This window comes from Typopeltis vanoorti, chromosome 3 (genome assembly GCF_054136105.1).
Source record: "Typopeltis vanoorti isolate ZY-2024b chromosome 3, IOZ_Tvanoo_1.0, whole genome shotgun sequence".
In the NCBI taxonomy this organism is placed as follows: domain Eukaryota; kingdom Metazoa; phylum Arthropoda; class Arachnida; order Uropygi; family Thelyphonidae; genus Typopeltis; species Typopeltis vanoorti.
The window spans coordinates 24,318,542-24,333,614 of NC_143551.1; the positions used below are offsets into that span (position 1 = coordinate 24,318,542).

General features: G+C 36.6%; 1 protein-coding gene across 1 annotated transcript in view; it reads left to right on the forward strand.

Moving 5' to 3' along the window:
• Window positions 1-2,015: 2,015 nt before the first annotated feature.
• The window catches only part of Polr3A (RNA polymerase III subunit A), a 427,591-nt gene continuing 414,533 nt past the window's right edge, over window positions 2,016-15,073 (forward strand). The window contains exon 1 of the mRNA XM_090415517.1: window positions 2,016-2,179. Coding sequence (XP_090271643.1) covers window positions 2,136-2,179 — 44 coding nt within the window. The 5' untranslated portion in view covers window positions 2,016-2,135. The remainder of the gene's footprint in view (window positions 2,180-15,073) is intronic.

The window sequence follows — 15,073 nt, forward strand, 5'->3', positions numbered from 1 at the left end:
TCAGTGTTAAATGCCGAAGTATAGGTTCGTCGTGGGTATTTCTGGAAGGATTTATTGGTAATAACTATCTCTTAGCATGGGCAAATTTCAACAGTATTTCACCACGAGTTAAGCTTACCAAACATGACACACTCAGGCTTAACTGTCATACACTTTCCCACTTTGCATTAATGTCCCTTAAGTTGTAAAGTACATCTCTCCTTGGTAGGCAATCCAAAACAGTCTGTAGACTTACATAGCATTCCCAACTCTCTTTATCAGGCATATCTGTGTGGAGTGCATAATCTACCACGATTGAGATATTGGTAAGATGAGCCTTGTCTAATACAAAATATTTTTATCGTTATTCGGATTATAACTAAGATGTGCTCTTACATGAACTGTCTTCAGTATTACAGCTACCCCACGATGTTTTCAGTCACTTCCTGAATAAACAACTAGATTCTGCCTTTAGAAGTGATTTCTCCATTCGAATTGGCCTGTGCAATTCCGATCATGTCAATTTTATACCTGTCCTATAATAAATTTAGTTTAATCCTTTATCCAAGTGTGAGTAAACAAAGTTTGCACCTGAAAATATCTTCAAGATTAGGAGGTAAGGTAGTACAACACCGGGAATCTCATAGCAAAGATGGATCAAGCTAACATCACTCCTATCTCAGTATCTCCCATAATGCAAAACACATCTCCTCGCAGATATGTATAAGGTTAAACATTAAGGGAAGGGTCACTACCCAGACCAGTTTCGAGCTTTATTGCGGTCTCTTCTGTGGGAGCCAGGCCCAGAAGTGGAGATACCAGGCAGAACCAATGGCGTGGTCATCTTTACATATAGCAGTTGCCGAGAGGTGTGCCATCTTTTTATTAAATTACTCTGCATTTAGAGAAAGATGTTAAAAGTTTTCCTGAAGATATTTTCAGGCGCAAACTTTGTTTGCTCACACTTGGATAAAGGATTAAACTAAATTTATTATTTTATACCTATCCATATCTTTACAGACAATATCAATGTACCCATTGTTTTTGTTTTACTTTCAATTAGTTGTCCCTCTTTGTTTTTGATCATTATAATTTTCGTTGTCCGTGTCTTATTAATTTGGTCTATTTGTTTATATAATCCATGAAGGTTATTTTCTTTTGATAGCTTTTCTGCCAGTTTGCATTTTTCTTCTAACCAGTTATTCTTGTGTCTTTTAACTAGTTTTCTAATTTCTTCGGTTAATCTATTATATTCATTTCTGTTATAGTTCTGTTTTACTTTTATGCTTTTCCTTTGATCGCTTAACCTCTTTACTTCATTTGAGATCCAATCCTTTTTACTTTCTGTGTAACATATTGTTTTTTCTGCCGAATTTAATATTATTTCCTTTAATTTTCTCCAGTTTTCTTCGATGTTTATTTTCTGTTTTGGTAGTTCCTTCAGGTTTTTATCTAGTTCTAGTTAATATTTTCTTGGAATATTGCTGTCTTGTAGTTTTTTTACATTCATTCTCCTTTTGACTCTAAAAGTGCTTCCGGATTTCAACTGTATTCTTAGGTTTGCTAATACTAGCTTATGGTCTGATCCACAATCTGCAGAGAAAGATCTGCAGTTTAGGATACTTGATTTCCATCTTTAGTTTAGGATACTTGATTTATAATCCCTCGATGAGTTCTTGGACTCCCTGGAGGTGTCAAATAATAATAATAATACAGTCTATTATATTCTTGGTTTGTCAGTCTGGTGATATCCATGTCCATTTTCTTTGGAGTTTTGGATGTTTAAAGAGAGTGTTGGTTATTGTTAGTCTATTACCTTGAGCAGAAGTTTAGGAGTCTTTCGCCACGTTCACTGCTTTCTCCATACCCGAACTTTCCGATTACTCTTGACCAGGCATCCCAGCCTTTGCCTACTGGATGATACTTATTTAATTTCATGGAATTTCTAGTTTCATATAATCGAGAAAATAGCTTTATATAGCAGAGGGCGCTTTCTGGTTTCGTGTATACCACATGTTTGTAATTAGTATGTTTAGTTCGATTATCTGGGAGAAATATGTTTGTATAAACTGTTCAGTTCAAAGAAATTGCTCTCTGCATAATTTTAAATTTTACATAATTGTTTTTAATCCTCTCCTTAATATATCATCTCGAACATGGTGAAAGAACAATATCGGGAAACTGATGTCGCTATGAAAATGTAAAGCATAATGATATGATATGATAGAATATTATGTTTTAATTTAGTATTGTAATAATTAGTATCTCAGCTAATTTCATTTAAAACTTGAATTAACAGAATTTTATTAACTTTGTATACAAAAATGTAATTTGTAGCACTTACAGCTTTAGTCATTTGGATTGGATGATATTTGAAGTTACACATAATAGTAGTGAAAGTATGAATTACTGTAATAAATGACATCTCTATTATTATTATTATTATTATTATACGGTATCTCCATGGAGTCCAGAGACTCATCATGGAAGATCCAAACTGTTAATGCACACAACCTATTATACCTCACTCCGTAATCTCATTCACTGTCAGGGAACTCGCAACTCATTTTGGCAATCCATTCCACTCGGTCACCACTTTAAGCAAAAAAATCGTCAGCCGTACTAGCCACACTCAATGCACGAATGGTCATTTATACATGCCATTCCATCATTACTTCATAATCGTAATTAGCAAGGAAAAAGGAAGTAAACACTCAAAACTTTCTTGATATAGCTGCATTTTGAACATTTTAGGTGTTGAAAGTTTGGCAGTACAGTTTAGATTTTTTTGGGTATGGGGGGGGGGGGAGAGAATTCTAACCCGTCTCTGAATAATTATTCAAATTTGAAATACACTTCTGGGTATCAGCTTGGTGTTTGACCAAGGGATCTTAAACTAGTTCCTATTCTATGTTTCACAGTCTGATTTATGCATAATGAACTGGATGTAATCTCATTCTTTTTTGGTCTGATCTTGCCAAAATAGGATAATTGGTATAAACAGGGAATGTGGTAGAATTTTGGCACAAATGCCTTTGTTAAACTTATTTTTTTGGAACACCAGTGTTAAAGCTATTTCTAAACATATGCTCAGAAATATCATTAACATGCAAAATTGGAACTCTTCATACAGTCACAGCAGAATAAAAGAAGTATATCTGAACTTTTAAGTGATCTAGGATTATAGCCATTCAGAGATTTGGTGGTTTTGATTTTGAAAATTACCAGTTGAAACAAACATTATAGATCCAACTATCAAATCTTTAGGATTCAATCTATTTCAACATCTCTGGAGCCTGCCACTGTGCCCACTTATTACATCTGTGGGAAATTTCAAACTATCTTCATGTGTGTGGTGTTGTGCAGATTATGCATCATATCACTGATGACCCCCCCCCCCCATATTCCTTCCCTGGAGGTCTGAGGAACTTGCATTTTCTTGCAAGTTTCATCATAAGTGTCATCAATTGATTAACTGAAATGTTTTGGTCGATTGGTAGAGCCTCTGCTACTAATGGCTCAGTTAAGTAAGTTTGAGCGCGGTTAGTAGTTGGAACGGAACCAATCGTTCTATGCTGTTGGCACACTCCCTCTCTCTCTCTCTCGATGAGTCTTTGGACTCTCTGGAGGTGTCAAATAATAATAATAATAATTTTGCTCATTAATTTCTTCAAATTTTCCCCCATATATGAAATAAAATGAATTGTTTTACAAAGTTCAAAAAACTAGTATAACTGAAAATCTTCAGGTAGATTTCAGAATTTTTATGTGTCAGAGATGTGGTGAAAAGAAATGACATTGATTTATATATATATATATATATATATATATATATATGCACAAACCAAGCCTTTATCAATGTCTTTGGAATTTTAATTAATCAACATTAATTAGTTCAATGTAGAATTGATTTCTACATTGGAAACCTATGTTCACAATTTAATATTATTATTATTATTATTATTACGGGCAACTCCAGGGAGTCCTTAGACTCATCGAGGGAGGCCCCAAATCATATTTATCACCACTATTCAACATTCATACAGTATCTATCATACCTTGCATTAAACTCATTCACTGTCACAGCATCCACCACAGACTCTGGCAGCCTATTGCACTTATTCACCACTCTAAAAGTAAAGAACCCAGCTCTAACCACACTTTTGCCCAGTTTCCTTGGATGACCCCTAGTCCTCCCACAACCAGCCCTATTCTCAAAAATATCTTCTGAATTAATTTTATAGAAACCTTTCAGTAATTTGAATGTCTCAATCATATCTCCCCTCCTCTGCCTATCAACCAATTTTTGCAACCCACAAATCCTCAACCTGTTCTCATAAGGTTCATTCCACAGACCTGCTATCATCTTGGTCACTCGCCTTTGGATCCTTTCAACCTCCTCCCCATCAAGAAGAAACCTAGGTGACCAAATCTGGGCACAGTAGTCGAGATGGGGTCTTATGAAGGCCCGATACAGAGGAGCAATAACATGCTTGTCTCTGCTTGTCAACGTATTCTTCAGCAACCAAGTGATTTGATGAGCTGATTTGGCCACTTTTGCAATGTGCCCCCTAAACTTCAACTCCTTATCCACCAACACTCCTAAATCTCATGCCTCATCAATTTCCTGGAGTACAGTTCCACCAATGTAGTAAACTGCTGCTAATCTTTATACCCCGAAATGCATAAGCTTACATTTTGCCACATTAAATTGACATCCATTCTCCTTAGCCCAGACCTCCAATCTCTCCAAATCATCTTGCAAAATTTTGACATCATCTGCATTCACTATTGCCCTACCCAACTTTGCATCATTCGCAAACAAATGAACTGTTCCTCTCAGATCCTTTCCTATATCATTAATGAACAAATTAAACAGCAGTGGTCCAAGAACAGATCCTTGTGGCACACCACTAGTCACAGGCCATCTTGTGGACTCTACTCCTGAATAAACCACTCTCTGACATCTCTCCGTCAACCACCTTCCTATCCATCTCACCAACCCTATATCCATCCCCATATGCTGCAATTTACTGATTAGAATTCCATGTGGTATCCTGTCAAAGGCCTTAGCAAGGTCCAGTAGAATCACTGTAAACCCATTACCCTTATCCAGTTCAGCTGTCACTGTGTTATAATACGTGAGCAAGTTACTGAGGCATGACTTACCTTTCACAAAACCATGCTGTCCCTGATACGGTATCCCATTTTCATCTATCCAATCTTGTATTTTCCTCTTGACTATTTTCTCCAAGACCTTGATAATAATTCCTGTTATGCTGATTGGCTGGTAATTTTCAACAGCACCCTTGGAGCCATCTTTATGCAGCGGAACTATTTTCCCCCTCTTTCTACCCCCTTGGGACTGACCCAGACCCGAAGCTCAAATTAAACAAAATGATCAAGGGCACTGACAATTCTTTAGCCGCTTCACATACGACATGAGCTGGTATACCATCCAATCCCACAGATGTATTGACATCGAGGTTCTGTTATAGACTATTTACCTCTACTTCATTCATCACAATTCCAGTATAAGCTGTTGGTTCTTCCATTCCTGCAATGTCACCACCTGAATGATATACTCTTGCAAAGTGCTCGCTCAGTAATTCCACTATATCAACTGATTCGGTTACCTCTCTACCCTCAGCATTTTTTAAAATCATTCTGCCATGAGCATTTTTCCTTTTACTTGCAACATATTGAAAAAACTGTTTGGGATTCTCTTTAGCTTGCATGGCCATCGTAATCCGATTTTGCTTTTCTTACCACCCTTGTTACTATCCTGGCCTGAGCTTTATACTGTTTCTGCGCCTGCTGGTCACCTTTCTCCTTAAATTCCCTCCACAGTTGTTTCTTTTTTTTGCAGCTCAAGCTTAATGGTGTTATTCATCCATTCAACCCCTACTTGATTTATTATTCGGACTCTTGGTATACAGTCAACCATTACCTCCTGCAAACATTTCTTAACCACCTCCCATGCACTATCAACATCCAGCCCTTGCAGTTTTACATGCCATGGCACTGAGCCAAGCACACTCCTAAGCTTGTCATACTTACCAGCGCAGTAATTCCACATGTACCCTGTCTTAATTGTAAATTCCACTCCTTTAGCCACCTTTCAAGTCATGACCTTATGGTCATGTTCGTTACAGCCACATTCTCAGTTGCAATTACTAGGTCAAGCACTCTCTGCCCCCTGGTATTTTCCACTACATGCTGTCGTAGATAGTTGTCCCTTAATAACCGCATAAAATCCAGTTCCTTCCTGACATGTGCCCTCTCCTCTTTCCAGTCAATGTTACCATAATTGAAATCACCCATAATAATTACCCTCCTTCCACTCATTTCTTCTATTTGCCTATGCATACTATCCCCACCATCTATTCCATCACCTGGTCTATAGCAGCACCCAGTTGTATATTTTGTTCTGCTAGATTCTATCTTGCACCAAACAGCCTCAAATGTGCTCTTTTCTGTATCCTGCAGTTCAGCTTCTATACTCCTTGTATGCATATTAATATGCATATTGTTGCCGTCATGCACCATTCTCTCAAAAGTCAAGATTTTGCTAACCAATATTTTGTAAATCTGTAATTGATTACAAATTTTGCTAACTATCTTGGGCGATCCAAACCATGTCCAAATTACCAATTGAAGTAAACTTACACAGAAAGAAAACTGTTGTGGACACTTTTTGATTGAGTGTGTTGAATGAGAAGAATGGATTTCCAGAGGTGGTTGGGAATGCCCCAATGGTGATAAAGGTGGATGTCAAAGTAACCTGAACATCCCATGGGGGATACATATCAGGAAATTGATGATGATATTTTGTAATAGACTGACAGTAGAATTAGACATGGGAAAGGGTTACACTGTAATACTGCTGTATTTTCCAATGACATTTCACAGAATACCATGTGGAAAATTATTACATAAGGTGGAGTAAATTGGAATGTCTTTAAAGCTTGTTACATGGATTGGAGGTGGTCGCAGACAAACAGACACCAGAGAGTAGTATGTAGTAGGAGTGTCTCTAGGTTCTGTACTAGGGTGACCACTGTTAATTTGTATATTAATGATATAGGAACTGATTTAAGTGGGAGATTCATTTTGTTGACGATGCAAAACTCTGGAGGACAATAGTTGATGAAGGTGATGCAGATATCCTGCAGGATTATTTAAATAAATTGTCATTGGCAAATGATAATTAAATTGCCAATTTAACGTTACAAAATGGAAGATTATGCATTTCAATTTGAAAATATTATATACCTCATCACATTGATGGCTTGGATGAGAGAATGAAAACAGACAGAAAGATTACCAAAACAAGCCTTAAATTAGAAACCATTATGAAAAAGAAAACCAGAACATCCTCTTAAGAGATTCAATGATGACTTCTAAGGCTAGAACAGGCTGTTCTATGTCTAAATCCTTGACAAGCATGATGATGATGATGATCACGTTGATTGCACTAGACCACTGGAAATTTATGGGGCTAGGGATTTCAGGGGAATGGTGGATAGAGAGGTTGAGGTGCAGAGGTCATATAGCAAAAGTTGACAAAGTATCTAAAAGGATTATTTGGATGTTGAAAAACACACTAACAAGTAAAGATAGGAAGGTTATTATCCCTCTTTATAATGGTTTGATTCAGCTGCATCTTGACTGCTATGCATAGATTTGGTGACCAGGGTTTTTTGGGGGATGATGAGGTGGTGTGAAAGGATTCAGAGATGAGTGACCGAGGTGGTGACAGATCTTTGGAATGCTCCATTTAGTTACCAGGCAGAGGCGAGTGAACTTTATAGAAAATTATTAAAGGAATTCTATAAGATTGACACACAAGAAATTTACAATACATGACAAATAGAGATAAAACAATGAATCATCCCTGGGAGTTGTGTGGTTATTAAGGGTGTGTGGACTAGGTTTTTTTGCTCGAGTGCACTGAATGAATGATTTCTAGAGGTGGTTGGGAATTCCCCAATGGTGAATGAGTTTAAGGAGAGTATGATAGGCACTGTGTCAGTAATTGTTAGTGTGGATCTGTAATGCAAGGCTTTTGATTCCGTAACGATACCTGTATAATACCTGTATTATTTCACTATATACAGGTATCATTACGGAATCAAAAGCCTTGCATTACAGATCCACACTAACGATTACTGATGCAGTGCCTATCATACTCTCCTTAAACTCATTCACCATTAGGGAATTCCCAACCACCTCTAGAAATCATTCATTCACTATATATGGGATGTATTATTTCACTATATATGGGACAAACTGCCATGGGGAGAGACATATATGGCACAACAGAACCAGGTATCATTGGACGAGGAGTAAGACAAGGCTGTTCTCTATCATCAATTTTATTTAACATGTATTCTGAAGCAATGTTTAAAGAAGCACTGGAGAATTCAGAAGAAGTAATAAAGCTTGGAGGTAGACAGATATTTGCAATAAGATATGCAAATTACAAGGCATTATTATCAAATACTGAAACAGGACTACATCATCTGTTGAACAGATTACTGGAATCCTGTATCAATGGAATGAAAATTAACATAAGAAAAATAAAGGTAATGAAAATAGCAAGGAAAGAGGCAAATATGGATATCAGAATAAATGGGGAAAAATTGAATCAAGTAAAGACATTTTCTTGATTCAATTACTGGAATATCTAGGAAGTGTTATTAGCAGTGATGAAAGATGCAAAAGTAACATAAAAGCAAGAATAGCGATGGGAAGAGATGCCTTTAATAGAAAATGGAATTTATTCAGAAGTAAAATGGATAGAAACCTAAAGAAAAGACTAATAAATGTTGTGTGGAGTGTTGCCCTCTATGCAGCTGAAGCTTGGACATTGAAGAAAGAAGAAGAAATTAAGATTTTGGAAAGTTTTGAGATGTGGATTTGGAGAAGGATATAATAGACAGATAAAATAACTAATGAAGAGGTCTTAAAAAGAGTAGAAGAAGAAAGAAGCCTTAAGGAGAATAAAAAGAAGCAAGGGAAACTGGATCGGACATATTCTGAGAGGGAATGGAATCATCAGAGATGCTATTGAAGGAAAAATAGACGGAAAAAGATCCAGAGGAAGAGTAAGGAAAACAATGCTAGGTGACATGCTGAATGGAGACAGGTACACAGCCTTGAAAGAGAAGGCTCAGAACAGAAGAGAGTGGAAGGAAAGTTTCTGCTACTAAAAGAAGAACCTGCTCAATTGCAGAATACTCAAGAAGAAGATAATATTGACAAAAGAATTTTTCAATACATATCAAATTGAGAGAGAACTAAGTGTCACCTTTGAAATTGTGTAAGAGTGTGATTAATAAGTGCTTGCAGACCAGATGTTTTGCTTGGAGAGTGGTGAATGAGTGGAAATCGATGGTCAGAATTAGTTATGAGGGCCTAGACAGTGAATGAGTTTAAGGAGCAGTACGATGTTTATAAAGGTTAGTGTGGGTCTCCATTATTCAGTCTTCTGACTGGTGGCAGCTCGTCCATAAGGACTGCATGGCTGCAACTCATCCAGTATAAAATGAAAGTTCCTGTTTTAGTATTGCTGTTCTAAAATTTTTATATTTATCTAAAAACCTTTATTTTCTTATTTGTAATACAATTCTGCTGATAATATTTTATATAATTCATTTTGTAGCAGTAGTTGTATTTTGCAATAATCAGGGTGCTGTGCTGTGTAGGCTAGGGCTAGTATCAGTACTGGCTAGTATACACAACGCTGGAGCTGCATTCAGTGCAGACCGCACCAAACTGCTAAGTAGTAGGAGTAACACATGATTTACGTGCAGTTTGGGCTGGTAGCATTGCACCTCACCACTAACAAATTTTTACGAGCCGCTACTGCTTCTGTCTCAATGGAGATACTCATATATATAATAATAATTTTAATTTAACGAAACAATTCATCAAAAAGTTTTTTTGTTTTTTTTACATAGGTGATTATACAAGATATACTAGACATTGTATTGGATGGTGAATTTAGCATTCTTGTAAAATTGATTTTTATCTGTTTTATTGTTTTTCTATTAGAATATTAGTGTTTTATAGTATATTAGTGTACATTTTAGTGTTTTAAGTATATTTAGTGTTTTATAACATACTTTTTGTTAAGATATTGTAATATTAAATATAGTTTAAAATGGCACCAAAACACACAAGTAACGTAATGCTAAGAAGAGCCAGGCCAGGCTGGCCGAGTGGTTAGTGTATTCCCCTCTCCAGCCAAAAAGCTGTGGGTTCGAATCCCGCCATGGGCATGGATGTTTGTGATTGTTTCTGGAAATACTATTGGTGGTGGTTGGCGGTAGATGGCTTTGGTGTAGCTGCGGTCAGTTTGTGGATTGAGTGGTGGAGACAGAGTTATAGAGCAGGTGCCCTCCCTCGATGAGACGTTGGACTTCATGGAGGTGTCAAAATAATAATAATAAGAGCAGTGAAGTCAAGAATAAGAAAGCTTGTTCCACTGAGGAGGATATCGAAGATATGGAGGAGGTTATTGAAAATGAATTAACTGCCAAAATAGCGAAGTTAAAGCATATATTAGAGAGACAAATTCAGGAAGTTGAGGAGTGTTTGAATGAACATAGGGAGGAAAAGAAAATTAAACAGCAGAACAAGAAACACCGAAAACATGGAATGAAGTAAGTTAGTAAAAAAAGAAAAAAAAATCAGCTAATGCCTTTTTATTCCCGTATATACAGGGAGTACGCCAGGCCGTTTTTAGCCCTAACTTTTTGGAGACTGAGTGGGCAGTTCAATCTCCACTGGTACCCAATCAGAGATAGCTGGCCCAAGGCTATCACTATTTGAGTGGCATGCAGTGAAAAGAGACGGCTCTACATGTGCCGCCATCTCGTTGTCCCTAACCCTTGCACTCATATTTAATGTCTGAAATAATGTGGGTTCTACGGTCGATTTTCTCGAGTTTACGGGACGAAAAACTCGAGTTTCTGGGAGAAAAAACCCGCTTGTTCATGCCAGAGATTGACTAACTCGGGAACCATTCAAAAAAGGCTTAGAAAAATTTCCTCTAGTCGCTGACTAGACTCGAAACCAAGTCTTCCTTCATGCGGCCAAGCGCCGTGGTGTGCAAATGCCACATCCACTGAGCTACACAGGCTCTCAGAAGGATATTATTTGGTATGGTGACTCTATCATAAAACTTCCAGTTGATGAGCATGTTATAACTTCAGATTTTCCTGGAGTATAAATTATAAACATAGCACATGCAGTTGAAAAACAGAAAAGAAAAGTAAACAAGATCATAATTGTAGTAGGTACTAACAAATTAACTGGCAATAAGTTCAGTATGAGAGAGGATATGTAAGAGTTGTCGGAAGAAGCAAGAGTGAGAAAGTGAAAATCATAAGTATGTTACCTCGATATGACAAAAATGAATTAAAAGGAAGCCTTTCTTTCATGCTTACATGGTGATCATATAAATTTCATCGTGTTAGAGCTAAACTTTAGTTTGATATAAACCAAAATGAACACTCGACATTTCGATCTTCATATCAAGGTCATCGTCTGGAGCATATACATATATACAGAGAAACAAGCTGCACTACACAAACTCCATGGTTTGCTTGCTAAAGTTACTGACCAGCCGTTACAACAATTATTACCTGACCACTGGTGTAAAAAAAAAAACCTTTACTACATCAAAGCTAATCCTATTATTATTATTATTATTTATTAGGTTACGAAATTAAATTGGGCTAGAGAGCAACATGTTGAACATAATCAAATTTCTGCTATGTACCCTCAAAGGGTGTACAGGATATGATAGTACTACATGAAAAAAATTACATCATTACTAACTTCCTATCTACAATTTTCCTCCAAATCAGTCTGTTACTTGACAAGACTCCAACATTATCAGATCTTATATTTCTATCATCTAAGGCACTTCGTACTGTATCAGTCCACCTATATCTTGGTCTTCCTCTGGTCGTTTTGCTGCCAACCTGGCAGAGAACATTTGTTTTGCTAATTTTTCTTCGCTCATTCTTTTTAAGTGACCATACCACCTGAGATTAGCTCTGCTAACGCATTACTGGATGATGACAATGTCAAGTTCTTTCCTAATATCCTCATTTTTAATATGATATTGCCATTGATGCCATCCGTTCATGCCTATAATCTTTCAAAGGACTCTCATATCTGCGGTCTCTAGTCTTTGTTCAAGTGTTTTACTTCTGACCCATCTCTCAGAGCCATAAGTTAAAACTGGTTTGAACACTGTCTTGTATACAGCTAATTTAGTGTTCTGACTAATTTCTCTCTTATTCAATATGAATTTATTCAGTTGACTTCCCACCACACCAGCTTTGCTGATTCTGTTGTCTATTTGTATATTTAATTTACCATCTTCAGTAAAAATCGTGTTTAAGTAGTTGAAATGTTTTACTTGTTCCACAGGTTCTCCATTCACAACACAGCTGACATTTTCAATGATTCTGCCTATTTTCATTGTCTTTGTCTTTTTATTGCTGACCTTCATACCATATCTATTACAACAGTTATTCAATTTAGTCAGAGGATCTTGCAGACTTGTAGCAGATGTATCGCCATACAATACTTCCTGGTCCACCATGGAGTTCTAATTTTTCTATCCTTGCCGACAACTTCACCACATGCCTCTTTAGCTGAATCAATTGGGGCTTTCTTCAAGGTTTGATTCCTGTTCTCAAACTCTTTCATTTTTTCTTCAATTATCTTTGTATATTTTAGTCTACAGTTCACATGTGAGAGCTGTTTAACTTTTATTCGCTTTAAAACTTTCTTAAATGTTATTCTTTTCAATATGAAATTCAATTTTATCCTGCTCAAGACTAAATAGTGATCACTTCCAATTTCAAATCATCTATACACTCTGGTGTCCTGCGCCAGGGAGAAAACATCACTATCAACAATAACATAGTCAATGAGACTTTTCTTATTCCTTGCATCTTCTCTTCATGTGAATTTGTGCACATTTTTATGTTTGAACATGGTGTTAGTAATAACCAGTCCATGTCCTGAGCAGAAATCCAACAGATATTTGTCATTATTATTAGCTTTGCTCTTTTCTCCAAAGTTTCCCAAAATAATTTTGTATGTCTCACAATCATTTGTGAGACATACAAAAATCTCTGCTATTTAGATCCCCAACAAGGACCAACTTTTCCTTTTCATTGTGTCAGTTGCTTTTTCTAAAGCCTCAAAAAATTCCTCCACTTCTACCTTAGTAGAACCTTCTGTGGGACCATAGGCACAAATAAGTCTCATTGTCCAATTTCCCACTCTGATATTTGCCCACATTACTCTACTTGAGACTGCCTTCCATTCAAGAAGATTAGCCCCATATTTTGTGTTGAATACTATGGCTACTCCTTCTTTTCCTTGATTGTCTTTGCTTGAATATAACATTTTGTATTTATTGCTCAGAAATATCTCATTAGGTTTTGTCTTTTTTGTTTAAGTCACCCGTATTATGTCGATCTGATACTTATCTAATTCCTCAGCTAGCTCCATTTCTTTGCCATTCAGGCTTCTTATAGAAAGTATTTTTAACTTGGGTATAATTATGTTAAAGATACCAAGCAATTTTAAACTTGGTCTGGGTAGTGGCCCCTTGCCTTTAATACAAAACATCATACATCCCCTTCTTGGAGATGTGTTTTGGCATTAAGGGTAAATATTAAGATTAGTGATCAGAGCTTGCTTCACCTTTACCACGAGTTGCCTTGGTCTTGCACTACCTGTGGGATCAGCTAGTCTTGCATCAATTGCAGGTGCAAACTTGACAATTTGTCTGTTTGCTCACTTGGGAAAAACGGAGTAAAACCAAGTTTAAAATTGCTTGGTATCTTTAACATAATTATACCCAAGTTAAAAATACTTTCTACATCGAGATCTCCTCCTGAGATTTTTATTTAATAAGGTTAAAACATCTTATGGTAACTCGTTTTGGTAAAATACTTACAAGCTCTGCATTACTAAATCTTGGTATTTCTAGCCTGACTCTCACTGATGAGACCTCAATAAAGGTCAAAACCGGTCTGGGTAGTGGCCCCTTGCCTTTAATGCAAAACATCATACATCCCCTTCTTGGAGATGTGTTTTGGCATTAAGGGTAAATATTAAGATTAGTGATCAGAACTTGCTCCACCTTTACCACGAGTTGCCTTGGTCTTGCACTACCTGTGGGATCAGCTAGTCTTGCATCAATTGAAGGCGCAAACTTGACAATTTGTCTGTTTGCTCACTTGGGAAAAATGGAGTAAAACCAAGTTTAAAATTGCTTGGTATCTTTATCAGGCTTCTTATGTTCATAGCACCGATCTGTAACTCTGGTGATGTCGAGTTGGGGTGTGTTTTTTCAGATTTGTTCCAGTAGCTGACTTTTCACTGTTTGCCCTGGTTCCCTGGTGAAAACAACGGGAGCCTTGTTTATCCGGGTGACGTCTCAGCCGGTATGAAATTTTGTCATGTTGTACCATTATTTTTTATTTTGGTTTAACCAATAAGAATACAATTTGTTGGCTAAATCCCAAATTGCTTAAAAAAAAAAAAAACTATGTGATTATGCATATTAATTTCAATCCATTGGTATTGAATAGTTTCTAATCATCATCATCATAAAACTTCCAGTGATTATTAGCAACACATTTATAAATAATGGCTATAACAACCAAAACATCCAAATTCTTAGAATTTTTATGCCACCATTCTTGTTGAGATTAGGGTGGTTAATCAGAATTTTACAGGCTTCTTTAAATTTTCTCTCATACCAGGTGTATGATGTAAAGAGCAGGTACTTTTCCAATCAATTTGGTGTGGGGTGTTAAGAGCATGATCTGAGAGGTCTGCTTCACCAAAATTTTTATATTTAATGTGTCTTTTGTGCTCTTTTTATGTATAGGGATTGTACGTCCAGTTTCACCAATATAAGGGAAATTACTATATAAAGAACACACAACACTTTATAGACAAAATTAAAAACATAACACTTGGCAATGATAATTTATTAGTCAGTTTTGACGTTTCTATCCTCTTCACAAATGTCCTAATCAGTGACACA